Source organism: Heliconius melpomene, chromosome 21, assembly GCF_056956725.1.
Source record: "Heliconius melpomene rosina isolate 202511_hmr_F chromosome 21, ASM5695672v1, whole genome shotgun sequence".
In the NCBI taxonomy this organism is placed as follows: Eukaryota; Metazoa; Arthropoda; class Insecta; order Lepidoptera; family Nymphalidae; genus Heliconius; species Heliconius melpomene.
Window position 1 is genome coordinate 1,898,072 of NC_140409.1, and position 15,856 is coordinate 1,913,927.

General features: G+C 32.5%; 1 protein-coding gene across 4 annotated transcripts in view; it reads left to right on the forward strand.

Moving 5' to 3' along the window:
* The first annotated feature begins 747 nt into the window (after positions 1-747).
* fry (microtubule binding protein furry) overlaps positions 748-15,856 on the forward strand; it is a 108,324-nt gene continuing 93,215 nt past the window's right edge. For 2 of the 4 annotated variants that reach the window (XM_085206577.1, XM_085206578.1), the window contains exons 1-17: positions 749-953; positions 1,970-2,014; positions 2,405-2,534; positions 2,942-3,121; positions 3,756-3,907; positions 4,876-5,075; positions 5,491-5,706; positions 6,274-6,397; positions 6,881-7,102; positions 7,536-7,770; positions 8,197-8,818; positions 9,282-9,465; positions 10,385-10,587; positions 11,131-11,330; positions 11,938-12,011; positions 12,472-12,593; positions 12,896-13,075. In XM_085206577.1, the coding sequence (XP_085062703.1) occupies positions 2,465-2,534; positions 2,942-3,121; positions 3,756-3,907; positions 4,876-5,075; positions 5,491-5,706; positions 6,274-6,397; positions 6,881-7,102; positions 7,536-7,770; positions 8,197-8,818; positions 9,282-9,465; positions 10,385-10,587; positions 11,131-11,330; positions 11,938-12,011; positions 12,472-12,593; positions 12,896-13,075 (2,984 nt within the window). In that variant the 5' untranslated portion in view covers positions 749-953; positions 1,970-2,014; positions 2,405-2,464. Of the gene's footprint in view, positions 954-1,969; positions 2,015-2,404; positions 2,535-2,941; positions 3,122-3,755; positions 3,908-4,875; positions 5,076-5,490; positions 5,707-6,273; positions 6,398-6,880; positions 7,103-7,535; positions 7,771-8,196; positions 8,819-9,281; positions 9,466-10,384; positions 10,588-11,130; positions 11,331-11,937; positions 12,012-12,471; positions 12,594-12,895; positions 13,076-14,899; positions 15,050-15,856 lie in introns of all 4 variants that reach the window. The other 2 variants (XM_085206575.1, XM_085206576.1) reach the window with 2 other exon arrangements.

Below are 15,856 nucleotides of genomic sequence, written 5' to 3' on the forward strand. Positions count from 1 at the left end.
ATATTTTTATGAGTTTGAATTTCAAATTTTATAAAAATCAGTGCCAATTAAATTTTTTTTCCATACAAACTTTCAACACCTATTTTATCCCTTTAGGGTAAAATTTTTCAAAATCCCTTCTTAGTGGATGTCCAGATTACGAAAATAAACATCTGCCCAAATTTCACGTTTCTACGCACAGCAGTTTCGGCTTTTACGCCCGTCTTCAGGGTAGCAACAAATTGCTCTGAGGTTGGATTATAATTTACGACGACGACGAATTGAGATCCTCCTTTTTTTTAAGTTGTTTAAAAAATCGGAATTGCTTTGTTGAATTTAATTCATAAATAACAACGAAATATTTATTAAAGAATTAAAAAATAATATGGTTAGTTATTGTATTTGTTGGAATAAAAATTATAACAAAAGACCTATATCACCTAATCTTGCTATCTCAAATGTTACTGATTTTAAGTTACACCTTAAAAACCTCCTCTCTCTGTTCTCCGAGACGTTAAGGCATATATAATACGATAAAACAGTTCTTCTAAATAAATAATTCAATCTTAGTTTCTAATTATAGATCAAACAAATTAAATAAAAATTACACTTCTTAACATACCAAATCGCTTAATTGACAGGTCTATATTTCATATATTCTAGTACACTGCGTAGAATGGAACGGTTTAGTGCACTGTCATAGACAATATAAATCGATTTAATTCTATAGTCCAGTGACCTTAAAAAGTTCTCTAACGTAACGGGTAAACGTAATTTTGCCGTATAAACCTATGTGTCAAATAAATGCTAAAATCTGTATCAAAAACTAACTAAATCTATTAATTGGCAAATGACGACGTGATTGTGGAAAATTCGATAAAATTTTGATTTATTCTTCTTAATTATATTGTTTTTAACATCAAGATGTTGTTATTTCAAGTGATTGCTGCACAAATGCCGAGCTAAAACACTAGGTATTTTTAAAGTATTTCAGCTTGTTTATCCAATTTATTATTTAGTGTATTTTGTTTCTTTCATCTCTATTTGTTTTTGATGTTGTCGTTTTATTATAAGTTAACCTTCTCCGACTTCCTTTATTTACTAAATACACCGAAAAGTTCTTCTAGATAAGATTCTGTTAACGTAACAGTAAAAATGGTATAACAAAAGAAAATATAAAATTACCATTAAAATCAATCAGTTCTTGTTAACTGATATACGATTTTTTTAAAAATAAATGAACAATAAAATATTATGAATTATATCCTAAGCATTATGATACTTGTCACTGATAAATTTTGACAATTTATTAAAATATATTTTCTATAGAAAAGCTATTTATTAAATTGTATATATTTAATTATATATATTTAATAGTAAAATTAATATCATGTTTGCAATGTTTGTGGATTCAATTCCCACTCTTGGCAATGAAATATTTTCATTTGCATTGAGTTCCAACTCAACAAATGTCACAAAAATTGGGTGGTGGTCTTAACTCTTAATTTCTTTCTGCCTACCGTGTTAGATTCAGAATACAGTATGAACCTAATAAAAAATATATCATGTTAAGTACTACAACTAGGTCTATCATTCAATTATGATTCTATACAATTTTAATTGAATGATTGTTACTGAAGCTGTGTGCTATTGACATAGATATCATATTTGTTCACTTTTTTTATATAGTATACAATATTTGATTAGGGGTGAATTTTGAAAATTTTATATTTATATCTGTTTTCATATTAAAATAAATTATGTTTGTTACTAAAAAGCAGAAGCAAGTGTTCGTAAACTAATTTTATTTTGTCTTACACTACTCATATGTAACATACTTTATTTTATTGTATATAACTCGAATTTACATTTTCTATTGCAAATTATTTTTCTTTCTACTTTCTACTTATCTTAATTTTGTTTTATTTAACATTTGAAAAATTATATATATTTGCTAAATTAAAATGTGTGATAATACTTTTGCTTTTAGGCACAATGTTGCAGATTGGAGTCTTATCTAATGATGTTATTAAAGGTATAAACTTTGTCCATCCTTTTAATTGCACTTAAACTGCATAATTTGATAATTGCTAAGCCTGTGTTGTGAAAATAAAATATTCATTATTCATAAGAATATATTTTAATACATTTTGTGTATATATATTTTTTTTTACTTATTTTTTGCAAATAAGCTGAGCACATTGCATATACATATGTACTAAGATTATTGCTACAAGTTCTATATAAAAAAGCTATCTATTGATATCAATTGTTGAATGTCCATTAAGTATTGTCTTGTGTTTGCAAAGCTCTGCCAATCATGAATACCAAGTTTTGTTGTTACATACTTTACCAAACCATTGATCAGCACAAATCATTTTTTTTATTTTATCATTTCTGTGAAGTGTATTTTTTTCTATTTTAGTGACATAATCACTCTTCAACTATAGATCCATTCTAGCAGATTTCTAAATTTCATTTCAATATGATGACTTCGGAAGAGTCGGACTCTCTGAGTACAATACCCTCAGACGGTCATCCTGAAGATGCGTCAGGTTTGTATTTCATAGCTTGCCTTTTTGCTTAAGTTTTTTTAAAAGACTGTATGAAAAGCGTATTATTTTTCACATGCTCATCATTAGCGCATTATAATGCTTGAAGTTTGCATATAAAATCTTAACAAATCATATCTATTATATATTATGATGAAACTGATTAAATGTAGAGATATATAACTAAATACTGCATAAATTATTTTAGATATTTAAATACAACCCATTTTTGTATACGTACTGACTAATGAAATCTGTCTGGACTGCCGTAGTAATAAGAAGAAGGCATCTTTTAAATTAAAATGTAGTTTAAATCATAATAAAAAATATTAAAAGGCAATGTAAATACATGTACAACCAAAATTTCTGAAGAAAAATTGACACTTATATATTTATTCCCTGGCCGTTAGCCTCCGGTACAGAAGAAGCCCCATCCTCCATGGTCTCCAGCGAGGCGGAGTCCGACAGTGTCATATCCGAGCACCCTCGCTATGAGGATATGAGCACAGTGGAGCCCTGCTCCCAGGACAAGCCAGTGCCTGATGTGAGGGCTGTGGGCACTACTCTTGCTTCACTGGTGTCTACACGAGGTAGGTTGTTTCATACCCGTAGTGAGTGCCAGGTACAAAAGGAGCCTCTTTATCGTGCGTGGGTCGCCGCTGGAATTCGAGATATTGCGTTTGAGTGGCATCACTTAACGTCGCGTTTTATCTTACCAATACAGGGAACTGAATTACGTCCGCCTAGAGTGTAAGCCTGTCATCAGGCTATTAAGCAAATTATCCATAGATAAAAAAACCTTTTTTTAATAAATATTTAATATTTTAATTTCCTCGCTCTGGTAACGAGATAAAGTGCGGCGTTGAGTTCTACCACTCAACACGCAATAACTGCAGAATTTTGAGGAAAGTGGGGAATGGAAATGTTTATCAATAGGTATAATTGCTATAGTAACAATAGGAATATCGTTATATTTAGTATATAATACACAATTGATAAAATTGAGTAATTTTAATTTGAAGCAAAATGTAATATATTACAAAATGTTATAGTACAAATATGAAGCGTTAATTATTATTAATAAATATATCGTTATAAACTAAGGAAACAGGAAAGTCGTTACAATCTATCAATACTAACTTCAGTCCCGTTTAGTTAACATTGAAACACTATAGAAAATAAGAATGTTTTATTTAAATATAACCAAAAAGATGGTGGTTCTAGGTTCAATGCTGCCTTGGGGTCCCAATAAAGGGGCGATGGTCGCCAGTTCAGATGCCGACCTGAGACCGGGGGAATATGTCATGCGATTACTTTTTACGGAATTTACAGTGCAAGCTGAGAGGAAGATGGAGGCTCTTATGGCTGAAGCTTTGGTAAGAGATTTTTTTTAGTTATAATATATGTTTATAGTTGTTTTTACCCGGCTGTGCGATGCGTTGTATGACGTGACGTGTGTTTGTTGTAGAGGCTAAAGGCTTTGGGCCATCAAATTTAAAGATTCACCACAAGCGACAACCAGTTATTGTCAAAATAAAAAAAAATACAAAATACGTCAAGTGGGATATCGTTGAATGAGTATTCAAAAATGATTGTTAGGTCCCCATACATGAATTTAAATTTAAGATAGTGATAGGATTTTTTAGTAATCTTTACAAGTCTTGTAAAAATTAAATATATTCAGACTTAAACCTAATAAATTATTTTTAAAAAATCAGCTTCACGATGTATCACCCATATAGCAGAATAGACAAAAGAAACTTAGTGTTAGGACACTCCAAGTAACTACACTATAATTATAGTATTTTGATATACAATTGTAGTTTTTTTTTGTTTTTTGTAATTATTTTTATATTTTAACTATTTTGTTTATCAAAATGGATGTGGTTATTGCTTGCTTTCGTGGTTTCCTTTAGTAATATAAAATATTTATCTCTATACAGTAGGTATTGCAGGAGCCGCGAATGCAATAGTTCGCTCCTCTATAATTGTAAATTTTAGAGAATTTCGAAAATGCTGAAATTTGGATATGACATGTTTCTTTTTATTCTAAAATATTTTTACCGTAGCGTACCTCTTTCAACTGTTTTAATTTCAAATTTTACTTCTTCAAAAAAATATTTAATAGCATTATTATATTAAAGAGTGCACTGAGAAATTTTAGAATAAGTAGATTAGTTGCTTCGTTTTTTGTCTTTGTCTGTTTACAAGACATCATGGACACTTATGTGTTATATGACAAATATAAAAAATAAATAAATCAGCTTCCCGCACATAGTAGGGTAGGTACTAGTGTTAACATACTCCATTCCCCACTTAATATTGTTTTATTATGCTCTTATAGGAAAAACCTTTAAACAAAACCCTGCAACGCGGCGAAGATCCCCAGTTAGATCAGATCCTCTCCGCTTTCGGCACAGTGGCGGAGCACTGCCTCCCGTCTCTACTCAGAGCTCTCTTCGGCTGGCTGGAGAGGCAAATGGCGGAATCACCACAGCTGAGTGAACAAGCGAAAAAACCACACCAGGATTCTAGGAATAAAGGGTAAGTTGAATACCTTCTTTTTGTGTCTATGTGAACACCGTATGTCCTCTATTTTGAGCTCAAATTTAGGTTAATATAATAATGCTTATTGAATGTCTTGAAATATATGTAACCACAACTATTTGTCGTATTTCTTTATGAACTGTTTGGTATAAAACTATACTTATATAAAACTGTTTGGTATAAAACTAATATACTAAAAGTTAAGATAAGTGTGCCAAAATACTGTATTGAAAACTACATTTAAATCTGTTAAGCTGTTTTTGAGATTAGCGTACACAAAAGCACAGACAAACATATAAGAAATTATTGTTTTGGGTTTGAGACTTCTATAATTTTTTTGAAAATATATATTTTTATATCCATATTCTTTATGATTTATCATTTATAATTTATAAATTATCCTATTTTGCAGTATAATCTCAATTGTATCAGGCAGCGGAACAAATCCAGAACAAGTGGAGAGGTCAAACGAGGAATTACAAGCAGAGAGAAGGGACTTAGCCGTAGAGTTTTTATTTTGCCTGGCACTAATAGAAGTGCTGAGACAATTGCCCTTCCATCCCGGACATGAGGATCTGGTGCAATATATAGAGAATGTTGCGTTCAAACGATTTAATTATAAGGAGGGGTAGGTTGTTTTTTTTATATCTTCACGCTGTGTCCTGCAAAGCAGTGTAGCCGGGAGGAACCTAGCGTTGAGACACTTTGTTCATCACTTTACGTCAAACTTTCGAGACATTGCGAGTTCGCGGAACCCAACCCCGCGCCTAGTCTTGATACTAGAGCGAGAAAATAAAAATATTAAAGAAGTCATTCCCCAAGTGAGAATTGAACCCACAACCTGTCGCGCTTACAGTCACATGGTGTGCCACTGCCTTTTAGTTATTAGTTTATGTTTATGTATTGTGATTTTTGTATTAATAAGGAATTTAAGCTGAATTTTGTTTTGTTTTTATCAATTTAAATATGACATTTTATATTTTATGTACTAATTAATTGAATAATTTGTAATATTAGAATTTTCTGGACTGATAGACTGGCATTTAATTATTTTTATATATATACTCTTATATAAGAAAAACTACTGGAGTCAACTTCATGAATTATTTGAACTGAAAAAAGAGTGTCTCATCTCTATATTTTTTATTTTCAACAAAATGCATAAAAATACTAATAATACAACTTATTCTTGCAGTCTCCAGTCAAATCCAAATGCAGCGAACGTTCATATAATAGCAGATTTGTACGCAGAAGTAATAGGTGTATTAGCGCAATCGCGTTTTGCGTCTGTTAGAAAACGTTTTACTTTGGAATTGAAGGTAAATATGTATTTTTAATAATTTAAAGTTAAATATTTTATTTGGTGTGTTTAAATAGGCTATAATTATGTTGTTTTGATATAATTTTAATTTTTATGATATATATTAATAATAATTAAATCTTTATTGTCATCTCATAAAGCTTGGTCATAATAAATACATAATTGACAAAAAAACCAGAAGTGATAAATTGTGTTGGATAAAATTCAATGTTTGGATCAAAGTGTGTGATCCTATCTAACTGTGACATCTTAAACTTCGATAGAATAAATTCACTTAAAAGAATAACTTATTTTTTACGAATCCAGTTTATTTTTTATATTGGGGATTGTTGTCTCTAGAATGTTTCATATTATTGTAGCAAGAAATTCTAAATCTTTGTTATTTTACTATAACTTTATAACAATAATTACTACATTATTTCCTTACATTTTTATTTAAAAAAAAATACTAATTTTTGACATATCTATATTTACCTTGCAGGATCTAAAGAGCCGTGAACCTTCGCCTCATACAACTCAAAGTATAATATCTCTATTAATGGGCATGAAGTTCTTCCGAGTCAAAATGGTTCCCATAGAGGAATTCGAAGCGTCTTTCCAGTTTCTACAAGAATGTGCTCAATATTTCCTGGAAGTCAAGGATAAAGATATAAGACACGCGTTAGCCGGCCTGTTTGTTGAGATTCTGGTGCCTGTTGCAGCTGTGAGTTTGTTTTTTTTAGTTCTTTTTGCATGTATGTCTGTATGTGTGTGGGTATTTGTTTGTAGTAATGTGTATGAATGGTTAAAAATAGAAGGAGTGTCTAAACACTTGGTTCCTTATCTCTAATCAGATGTGTGAAGGAGATGATTGAACATTCTTTAAAAGTGATATTTTATGTGTTATGTCATGAAACTTGTTATTATTGTATACTATAATTAATTTGTAGTTTACATTTTGATTTTTGTATAAGATTCGGAACTTGTATCCATAGTAATTTGTAATTATATAATTTTCAAACATTAGAACTCACAAATATCACTTTGGATCAAATATTTATTATAGTACATTACTTTACATTTTAGTTCTAACATAAGTTTTAGATAAAGGATAATACAATATTAATATTTTATTATCTCCTTTGTCTATTTTATAGACGGTCAAAAACGAAGTCAACGTGCCGTGTCTGAAAAACTTCGTGGAAATGCTATACAGCCACACTTTAGACACTAGCACCAAATCTAAGCACAGGCTAGCCCTGTTTCCTCTGGTCACTTGTTTGTTGTGTGTATCTCAGAAACAATTCTTCTTGGCCAACCTACACTGTTTTCTTGCTATGTGTCTGTCACATTTGAAGAACAGGGATCCGAAGATGTGCAGAGTTGCTTTGGGTATGTATTTAAATAATATATATTTTTTTAGCTTCACGTTGTATTTCGTATACAGTGGGGTAGGTGGAGGAATTCCAATTAATAATAATAGATGTGATTAATATAAGAGATTGCTTGAAGCAATAAGGCCGCCTTTGCATACTTGTTTTTTTATGTCTTTTCTGTTCTATTTGTTTTATTCTTTTTCTTTTATTTGTGTGCAATAAAGTATAAACTAAACTAAATTAAACTAAGATTTTGTTATATTGCCTTAGAGGCTGAAATTTATTTATATTATGTTATTTAAAATATGTTAAAATTTTTAGAAAATACACCTGATGAACTCATCATATTAATTATTTTGAGTTGGCAATACTTTAATGAAAACAAATATATACATTCAATCTAAGTATAACATACTAATTTTATGTATTTATTTATTTACAGAATCATTATACCGTCTCCTCTGGGTATACATGATAAGAATCAAATGTGAAAGCAACTCCGCAACACAGTCCCGGCTACAAAGCATAGTAAATTCCCTTTTCCCCAAAGGATCAAAAGGCGTAGTGCCGAGAGACACGCCGTTGAACATATTTGTTAAAATAATACAATTCATAGCCCAAGAACGCTTAGATTTCGCTATGAGGGAAATAGTTTTTGATCTACTGATGGTGGGACGGCCTATTAAAATTATTTTAACTCCTGAAAGAATGTCTATAGGTCTTAGAGCTTTTTTAGTTGTGGCTGACAGTTTACAGCAAAAAGAGGGGGAACCCCCCATGCCTAGGACTTCGGGGACTCTACCTTCAGGGAATACATTAAGAGTGAAAAAAACTTTTCTAAATAAAATGTTGACAGATGAGACGGCCAGGTCTATAGGCATGAGTGCATATTTTCCATATGTTAGACGAGTTTTGGTTGAAATCCTGAGGGCTTTAGACGCGCACTACGGAAGGCCTCTTATGTTGACTAATACGCAGAATGTTACTAAGGAGCAGGAAATTAATACTGGTGAAAGGAAGCCTAGGATCGATTTGTTTAGGACTTGCGTTGCGGCTATACCGAGGTTTGTGCTTCTTTTAATATTAGTTTGTTTAATTTGGGAAATGTTAAATTGTGGTTAGGGATTTGTTTTTTTGATCGTTTGGAACTTATTGCGTGATGGGGGTAGTGAAATTCGCTAAAATGGAAATTGTCAATACTGCAAATGTAAATAAATAAAATACATATCGTGGTAAAGAATGCAAGAAAATTTCATATAATTTATTAAATTTTTATATTTGTTGTTTATAACAATGTTTGATTAATAAACAAGATAAATTAACAATAAATAAAACTCATTGTTAATTTATATATATAAGAATTTGGATATGAATATTTAAGATTTGGATATTGGTGTTATAAGGATGTATGGCTTAATTATTTGACCAATGCCATGATCTTTAATAAGTTTTAGGGTTCCATATTTGAAAAGAAAATAATAGAACCCAATAGCTTTATTGTGTATCAAAACCTTTTCTCCCTTCCAGACTAATTCCAGAAGGTATGAGCCCTAACGAACTAGTGGATCTCCTCTGTCGTCTCACAGTCCACATGGACGAGGAGCTCCGGGGCCTCTCGTTCCAGAGCCTCCAGACCCTGATAGTGGACTTCCCGGAGTGGAGGCAGGACGTACTGGCCGGCTTCACACAATTCCTGGCGAAGGAGGTTCAGGTTTGTATCGTATTTTTTTTGGTTGAAGGGAAATTAGCAATTAAATACATTGAGTATATATTGGGTGGTTGAACTCAATACTGAGCTTCATTATTATTATATACTAGTGGGCTCGTGCGGGGCTACGCCTGCTTGAAATATAAATATTAATAAAGAAATTGAAAACTTAAGGTTCAATCAATTCTGTAAAACAGTTGTATAAAATAACTGTTACGGCAATTAGCAAATTTGTCGAACTAAGTACTTTAAATTGACATAACTTTTTTATTTAATTTTTTTAACTTTAAGTTAATTTAACTTTTTTATATATCGGTTCACGATTGTGATAAAATAAACCCTATATGTTTTCGGAAGCTTTCCAGAATCCAATTCAAATTCAAATTCAAAATATCCTTTATTCAAATAGGCAATTATTATAAGCACTTTTGAATCGTCGAATGAACATATGAACAAAAAGCTACCACCGGTTCGGAAGGCAGTTCTGCTGAGAAGAGCCGGCAAGAAACAATAGCGAAAACCGCATCTAAATCGGTGAAGCCGCTTCTGAGATTAGCGATAACAAACGGAAAACAGACAAAAATTTTAAAATCATTGTTCTGGGTTCTATTACGTTAATAAAAGTTTCCAATATATATTTTTTTAATATCTTCCAAGTACAGACACCGACCCATTTAAATGAACAATGTTTTACTAAAGCTGGTCTTTATTTTGAGCTCTTTAATTTGTATGCAAATTTAAAAAATATTGCGATATTTTTACATATAGAATATCTTATATTTATTAAAAGACTTTTATTCAAAATCCAAAATGATATTTTATATGAATTCAAGTATAAATAGATTTTTCGGCGTACAACATTAAAAGTTTCAATACAATTGTTGTTTAATACATAGACTTTAGACATTATTCTATTCAACAGGATACATCGCCCCAGCTAGTGGAGAACGGTCTCAGAATGCTGCTCCAACTTGTAACAAGTTGGAAGAACGGTGAACCGGTGACCTCCGCCCCACAGCGGCCGGAGCCCCTCGCCTCGGTCATAAGAGGCGCAGAGGCCCTGGCCTTGGTTATGCTATGCCAGTGCAAAGCTTACCCGAGAAGGCTGGCTGTTCATATCTTGAGGTAAGTTGAGATATATGTGCTTTATCCCTAGCTGGGCAGCCAGAGAGAACAGAGTGCAAAACGGCACGGTCCCTGTATACCTCTTACGCTTCTTCCACTGTCATAAACCCTCTCATATATGCAAGCCTTCGAGGGTCCTCATTCTTTTTATGTAACTTTCCTAGTGTTATCGATACTGTGTTCTCGAAGGTTAACGTAACGTACTGCCACTTACACTTGCAACATGTTGCTTCAAATGTTCAATCTGTTCCATTATTCTGTAAAACATTCACCAACATACTTTTTGCAATATTGCAAACATACTACATGTTTCATATACTTTTTAATGATTGATTTTATATATCAAGTTGTTAATGAGACTAGAACTTGTTATTAAAACAATTCGAAAATTACGTCCTGATTTTAGAATCGCTTCTGAATATGATCATATTATTTCAAATCAAAATTAAGAAATTCAAATAATTCCTGTCATTTAAACATACTAATAATGAATTTAATAGTAATTTAATTTATTTTTCATTCTCTTACATTTTGTTTCTTCAGAGAAACGAAATACCTCCTTGAAAGGCTACAACTGACGAGAGACGAACCCGCACTCACCGACGTGGCGGACATCCACGTCCCTCATTTCACTGAGAAATGTCTTCCAATACTACCGCCAACTGAGAAACAAGCTGTTCTAGCTGCAGGACAACCCGATTTAGTTTGGGTGGCTGAGAGAAGTCATGCTGTTTGGACTGCAGGTAGATTTGTTTGTTTGTTGTCTTTTAGTATTTGACATAAAACTACTAATATTATAAAGCCGAAGAGTTTGTTTGGTTGAACGATAATCTTAGGTATTACTGATTTAAATTGAGGTAGTCCATTTATCAAACTCTTCAACGGCACGGTGGGTCACACTTGAGGTCGAACAAACGCAACGCTATTACAGGTTAACCATATTTCATTCTATTTATATGATTGAATGAGGGAAAAACGTTAATCTACCGTTGTAGTCTATTTGTATACTACAAAAAGACTGTGAAGAGGATTTTTTTATGTTTTAGTTACCCAGATTTAATTAAATAACATGATATTATAAAATTAATATTAATCCATCGAAACCCTTGTGGTGATTAAGGGGTCCGATCCCCACTAAGGGTAATGTTTGTGTTCTCTTGTAGCCAGAACGTGGTTTTTAGTTGTGATACTCAACACATGGCGTCTCGAAAATGGCTCAGTGCGTGAGGAACGTTATGTATACTATCTTTCGGTTTCTACTTACCTTTGCCATATGTGGGATTCAGCTTAAGGCATACAGCTTCACACTATGTCCCTTGCTATGGATTATTAATACTTTATTACGTACAGGTCTTCAACATGACGAAACGTCTTCTAAGAACAGTTGGAGTGGCAGTTCCACTAATGGCGCCGATCCTTGGGAGGTGAGATGACCTGACTATAATCATAAGATAATTTATATTCGATTTTATAATGGTATTATACCTGGTTTATAAACTTTGGTAAAATGATAAACATAATACAATTAATATAGAGGTAGTTAGACACAAAGGTTACAGTTTGTCATTAGTTATTTTTTTTTAAATTCACGCTGTATGCTGCTGCTGCACACAGCAGGATAGGCAGAGGGAACCTTGTGTTAAGACACTTCGTACCCACTTTCCGCCGAATTTTGGACGCATTGCCTGTTCAGTGGCTCAACAACAACTGTACCCGTAACCGTAACCGGATCGAAACAACAACCGTCGCGTTACAGTCACACCCTTGTGCCCCTGGGCTACGATGGCCTCACTAGTTACTTTTGTATTATTTCGGTTATAATGCTCTTGTGACTATTTTATATTAATTCTACACTAAAAAAAACACTTCTCCTTCGCTTTTCAGGTGGTTTTGTTCGGACTATTAGAACGCAATCGTATACCATCGCAGTGCCCCGCCACTGTGTTACAGGCATGGCCGATATTGCACGCGAGGATACACGCCTTGTACACTATTATTGAACCGGCGTAAGTGACATTTATTTTTATCTTCACGCAGTATCCCGCATAAAATCGTTAGAATAGGCAGAAGGAATCTAATAAGACACTCCGCTTACCACGTACCGCCGAATTTTCGATACATTGCGTGTTGGGTGGCGCATATCAATGCCGCGCTTTGTCTTGTTACCCGAGCGGAGGAAATGAAAATATTATATAATTTATTTCTCCGATCAGAATCTTATCTGTCGCGTCTACCCGCATACGCTTGTACCACTGTGCCTTTTTTTTAATAAAAAAACATTAATTAAATAAAAATTCTTTACTTTCAGTCCAGTAAACGACAACCGTGCTTCTCTACTCTCCCGAGGACCAACTCTCCCTCGTAAACCGGAAAAAGAGAGAGATGGTTATATGCAAGTGTGGAAGTATTATATGACAATGGCGTATTTGGTAGTGCCGGCTGTGCCCAGTCCGGTAGTTAGATGTGCCAGTCCTGATCTTAGTTTGAGGTGAGTTTGGAGTTTTTGGGGTTACCGAGTAAGCGTTTGATGAGTTAGGTGGGATTTAGTTATTAATACAAAGTTTATGATAAGTATTTTATAAGTTAGGTTATATATGAGTAAGTAACACAATTTTAAATTATTTTGAAGTCCATACTGTATTTAAAAAATTATTTCAAAATAATTTGAATTTATGTATATATAAATAAAATGTTTTAAACGTTTCGAACTACTGTCTATTTTTTAATTAAAGATATATTTAATTAAAATCAGAAACGGGCAAATACTTTTTAATAAATAATGGTAAAATATTGGATTTCTTGCAAAGATAATTAATGCTAATACATATATTGAAAAATCTGTCTCTTTTATTTAAGCGATATTTGTGATTTTATAAATATAATAATTACATCTCGATTCATAAATATAGGCTTAAATAACCGTTTAAAATAATTTTACTTAATTGAGTTCATACCGAAGCCTAACATATTTAAGCATACGTTTATTTTATACACATATCCATGTATACGTATTTTCGTAAAAATCTATTTTTTTTTCATAAACTAGGACGCCTAAACAATCTTTAAAAATATATAGATACTATATAAATGTATTTTTACCATTTTGTACAATCGAACATTAGTTAATTTTAAAGTCAAATTCGTTTTTTTTCTATAATACCCACCTTTTAAGTTTCTTGTTTCTTAGTCATCGTTCACAAAAAAAACAAAAACTTTAAAATTTATCAAATTTTGAATTTTGATTCTTTGTCCTTGGTCTCACCAACTTTACTATTGATAATATCACAAAAATCATTTACAAATTACTGATAGTTAATTACTTAATTATTATTTTTGATTTTATAATGTTTTTTATTAACATATTCGTACTTTAACCAATACAGATCAAAAATACAATATTTCAGGTTATTTTGATTTTAATAATATAATTAAATGATAATGAGTTATTTTGCTTATTTTGATGAAATGTTTTAATTTTTAATTCATCAGTTCTTATTATAGTCGTATTTAATAGAATGAGAGCAATTAAAGAATAAATAAAAATAAAAATACAGATTATTCGTCTATTTTATCTGAAATATATGACTGCTAATATGAAATATATATGAATACATGCATACTATACATTTCATACATCCGCTGGTGAAATATAGTTTGTTTCTTTACCTAGTCTATAAGCAGCGGCTATGGCGGACTCACAAAACATTCTTTTTTTAACCTTCAAAAATGGTAATCTTTTATGAATTTGTTTTGTTCTTTATATATTTATTTAAATAAATAAATGTAGTTTCTCTAAATGTCAAATATAACTTTACACACATACTCAAAACAAACACCAATTACAATTGAAACGGCTTAATTAGAGAAACTCGTAAACAGACACACTCCATGTAAAGTTGCGTAGATCGAGCGTGAGCACGTTTCTATAAAATTATATTATTGATTCATGATATTTTGTTTTATATATTTGTAAGTATCAAATAATGTATGTTTTTGTACAGAGGAGGTCAGTCGTGTTGCAGCGACACAAGTTTGCGTAAACGCGACAGGTTGTGGGTTCGAATCTCACTCGGAAAAAGGAAATATTTAATTTTTCTCGGTCTGGTAACGAAGCGAAACACGGTGTAGAGTTCCAACGATCAACACGCAATGCTTCCAGAATTTGGCGGAGAGTGGGGAATGGAAGAGTCTCAATGGGAGCGGAGTGTCCGAAAACTAGGTTCTCGGGTTCCCCCTGACTACTCCGCTTTGTGTAGAATAAAAAATGAAGCTAAAAAAACAGCACTGTAATATAACACAATCGTACGTAAAGTGTACGTAGGGCGGGCGCGTCGGCGGAGGACCGCGGCGAGTTCGCCCTCGCCGCGCTGAGCTCCTCAACGGAGAGCCTGAACACTCCGGGCGGGTTCTTCACACTGCCGCTCAGCTATGCGCGATCTTACAAACAACACAAACGCACGAGGTGCATTATATTATGTATAATATGTACTATGTATATGGATTTATAATGATAACAGACAAACGCTCGATTTGCACGTTGTTTCTTTTGGTACACTGTTGGTTGGTCGGTTACATCTGACTCCTAAATCTGAATTAGCTTTATAGTATCTTAGTATCATTTTGGTTGATTTGATTGAAAATTTATAAATGTCTCCGGATCCCATGGGAATACAATATTTTTATAACTGGCTAAGGCTACCGGGATCACGAGAAAATATTTTTACCAATGTATTTTTTTGCTAAAAAAATCTCTTATTATTTATTCCATAAAGAGCTAGATGGAATCGATCAATTATCATACATATACATATTACATAAAGCGTCGTGAATAACAATCCATCCGGCCTTAGCTTCGCGATGTCATCGTGTCTCACGCATAGGTTGCACAGCTATTTCATACCATTGATCGTGGACAAAGAAAAGTAATGTGCTACATGTCAATTAATACTGTAGACGTTCATTTTGTGTTACGTGTAAATCACTTCACATTCATACTTATTTCTAAAATGACGGATACTTAGGTTTTTTACTTAAAATTTGGTATTTTGCTATGTTAGTAATATAATGGTAGGCTATGCGCATCATTTTCGAAAGATCTAGAAGAAATCCTAAATTTTTTGTGTTATATTAGCAGGCTAAGGTGTTACGTCGTGTAGGCTACATACCTTCATAGGGACACCTGTGATTCAGATTCGGTTCCTTATATACAGCCATAGCTAACTATTGACTAAATTAAATATCACCTAATATAAAAAATTCTTACAAGAGA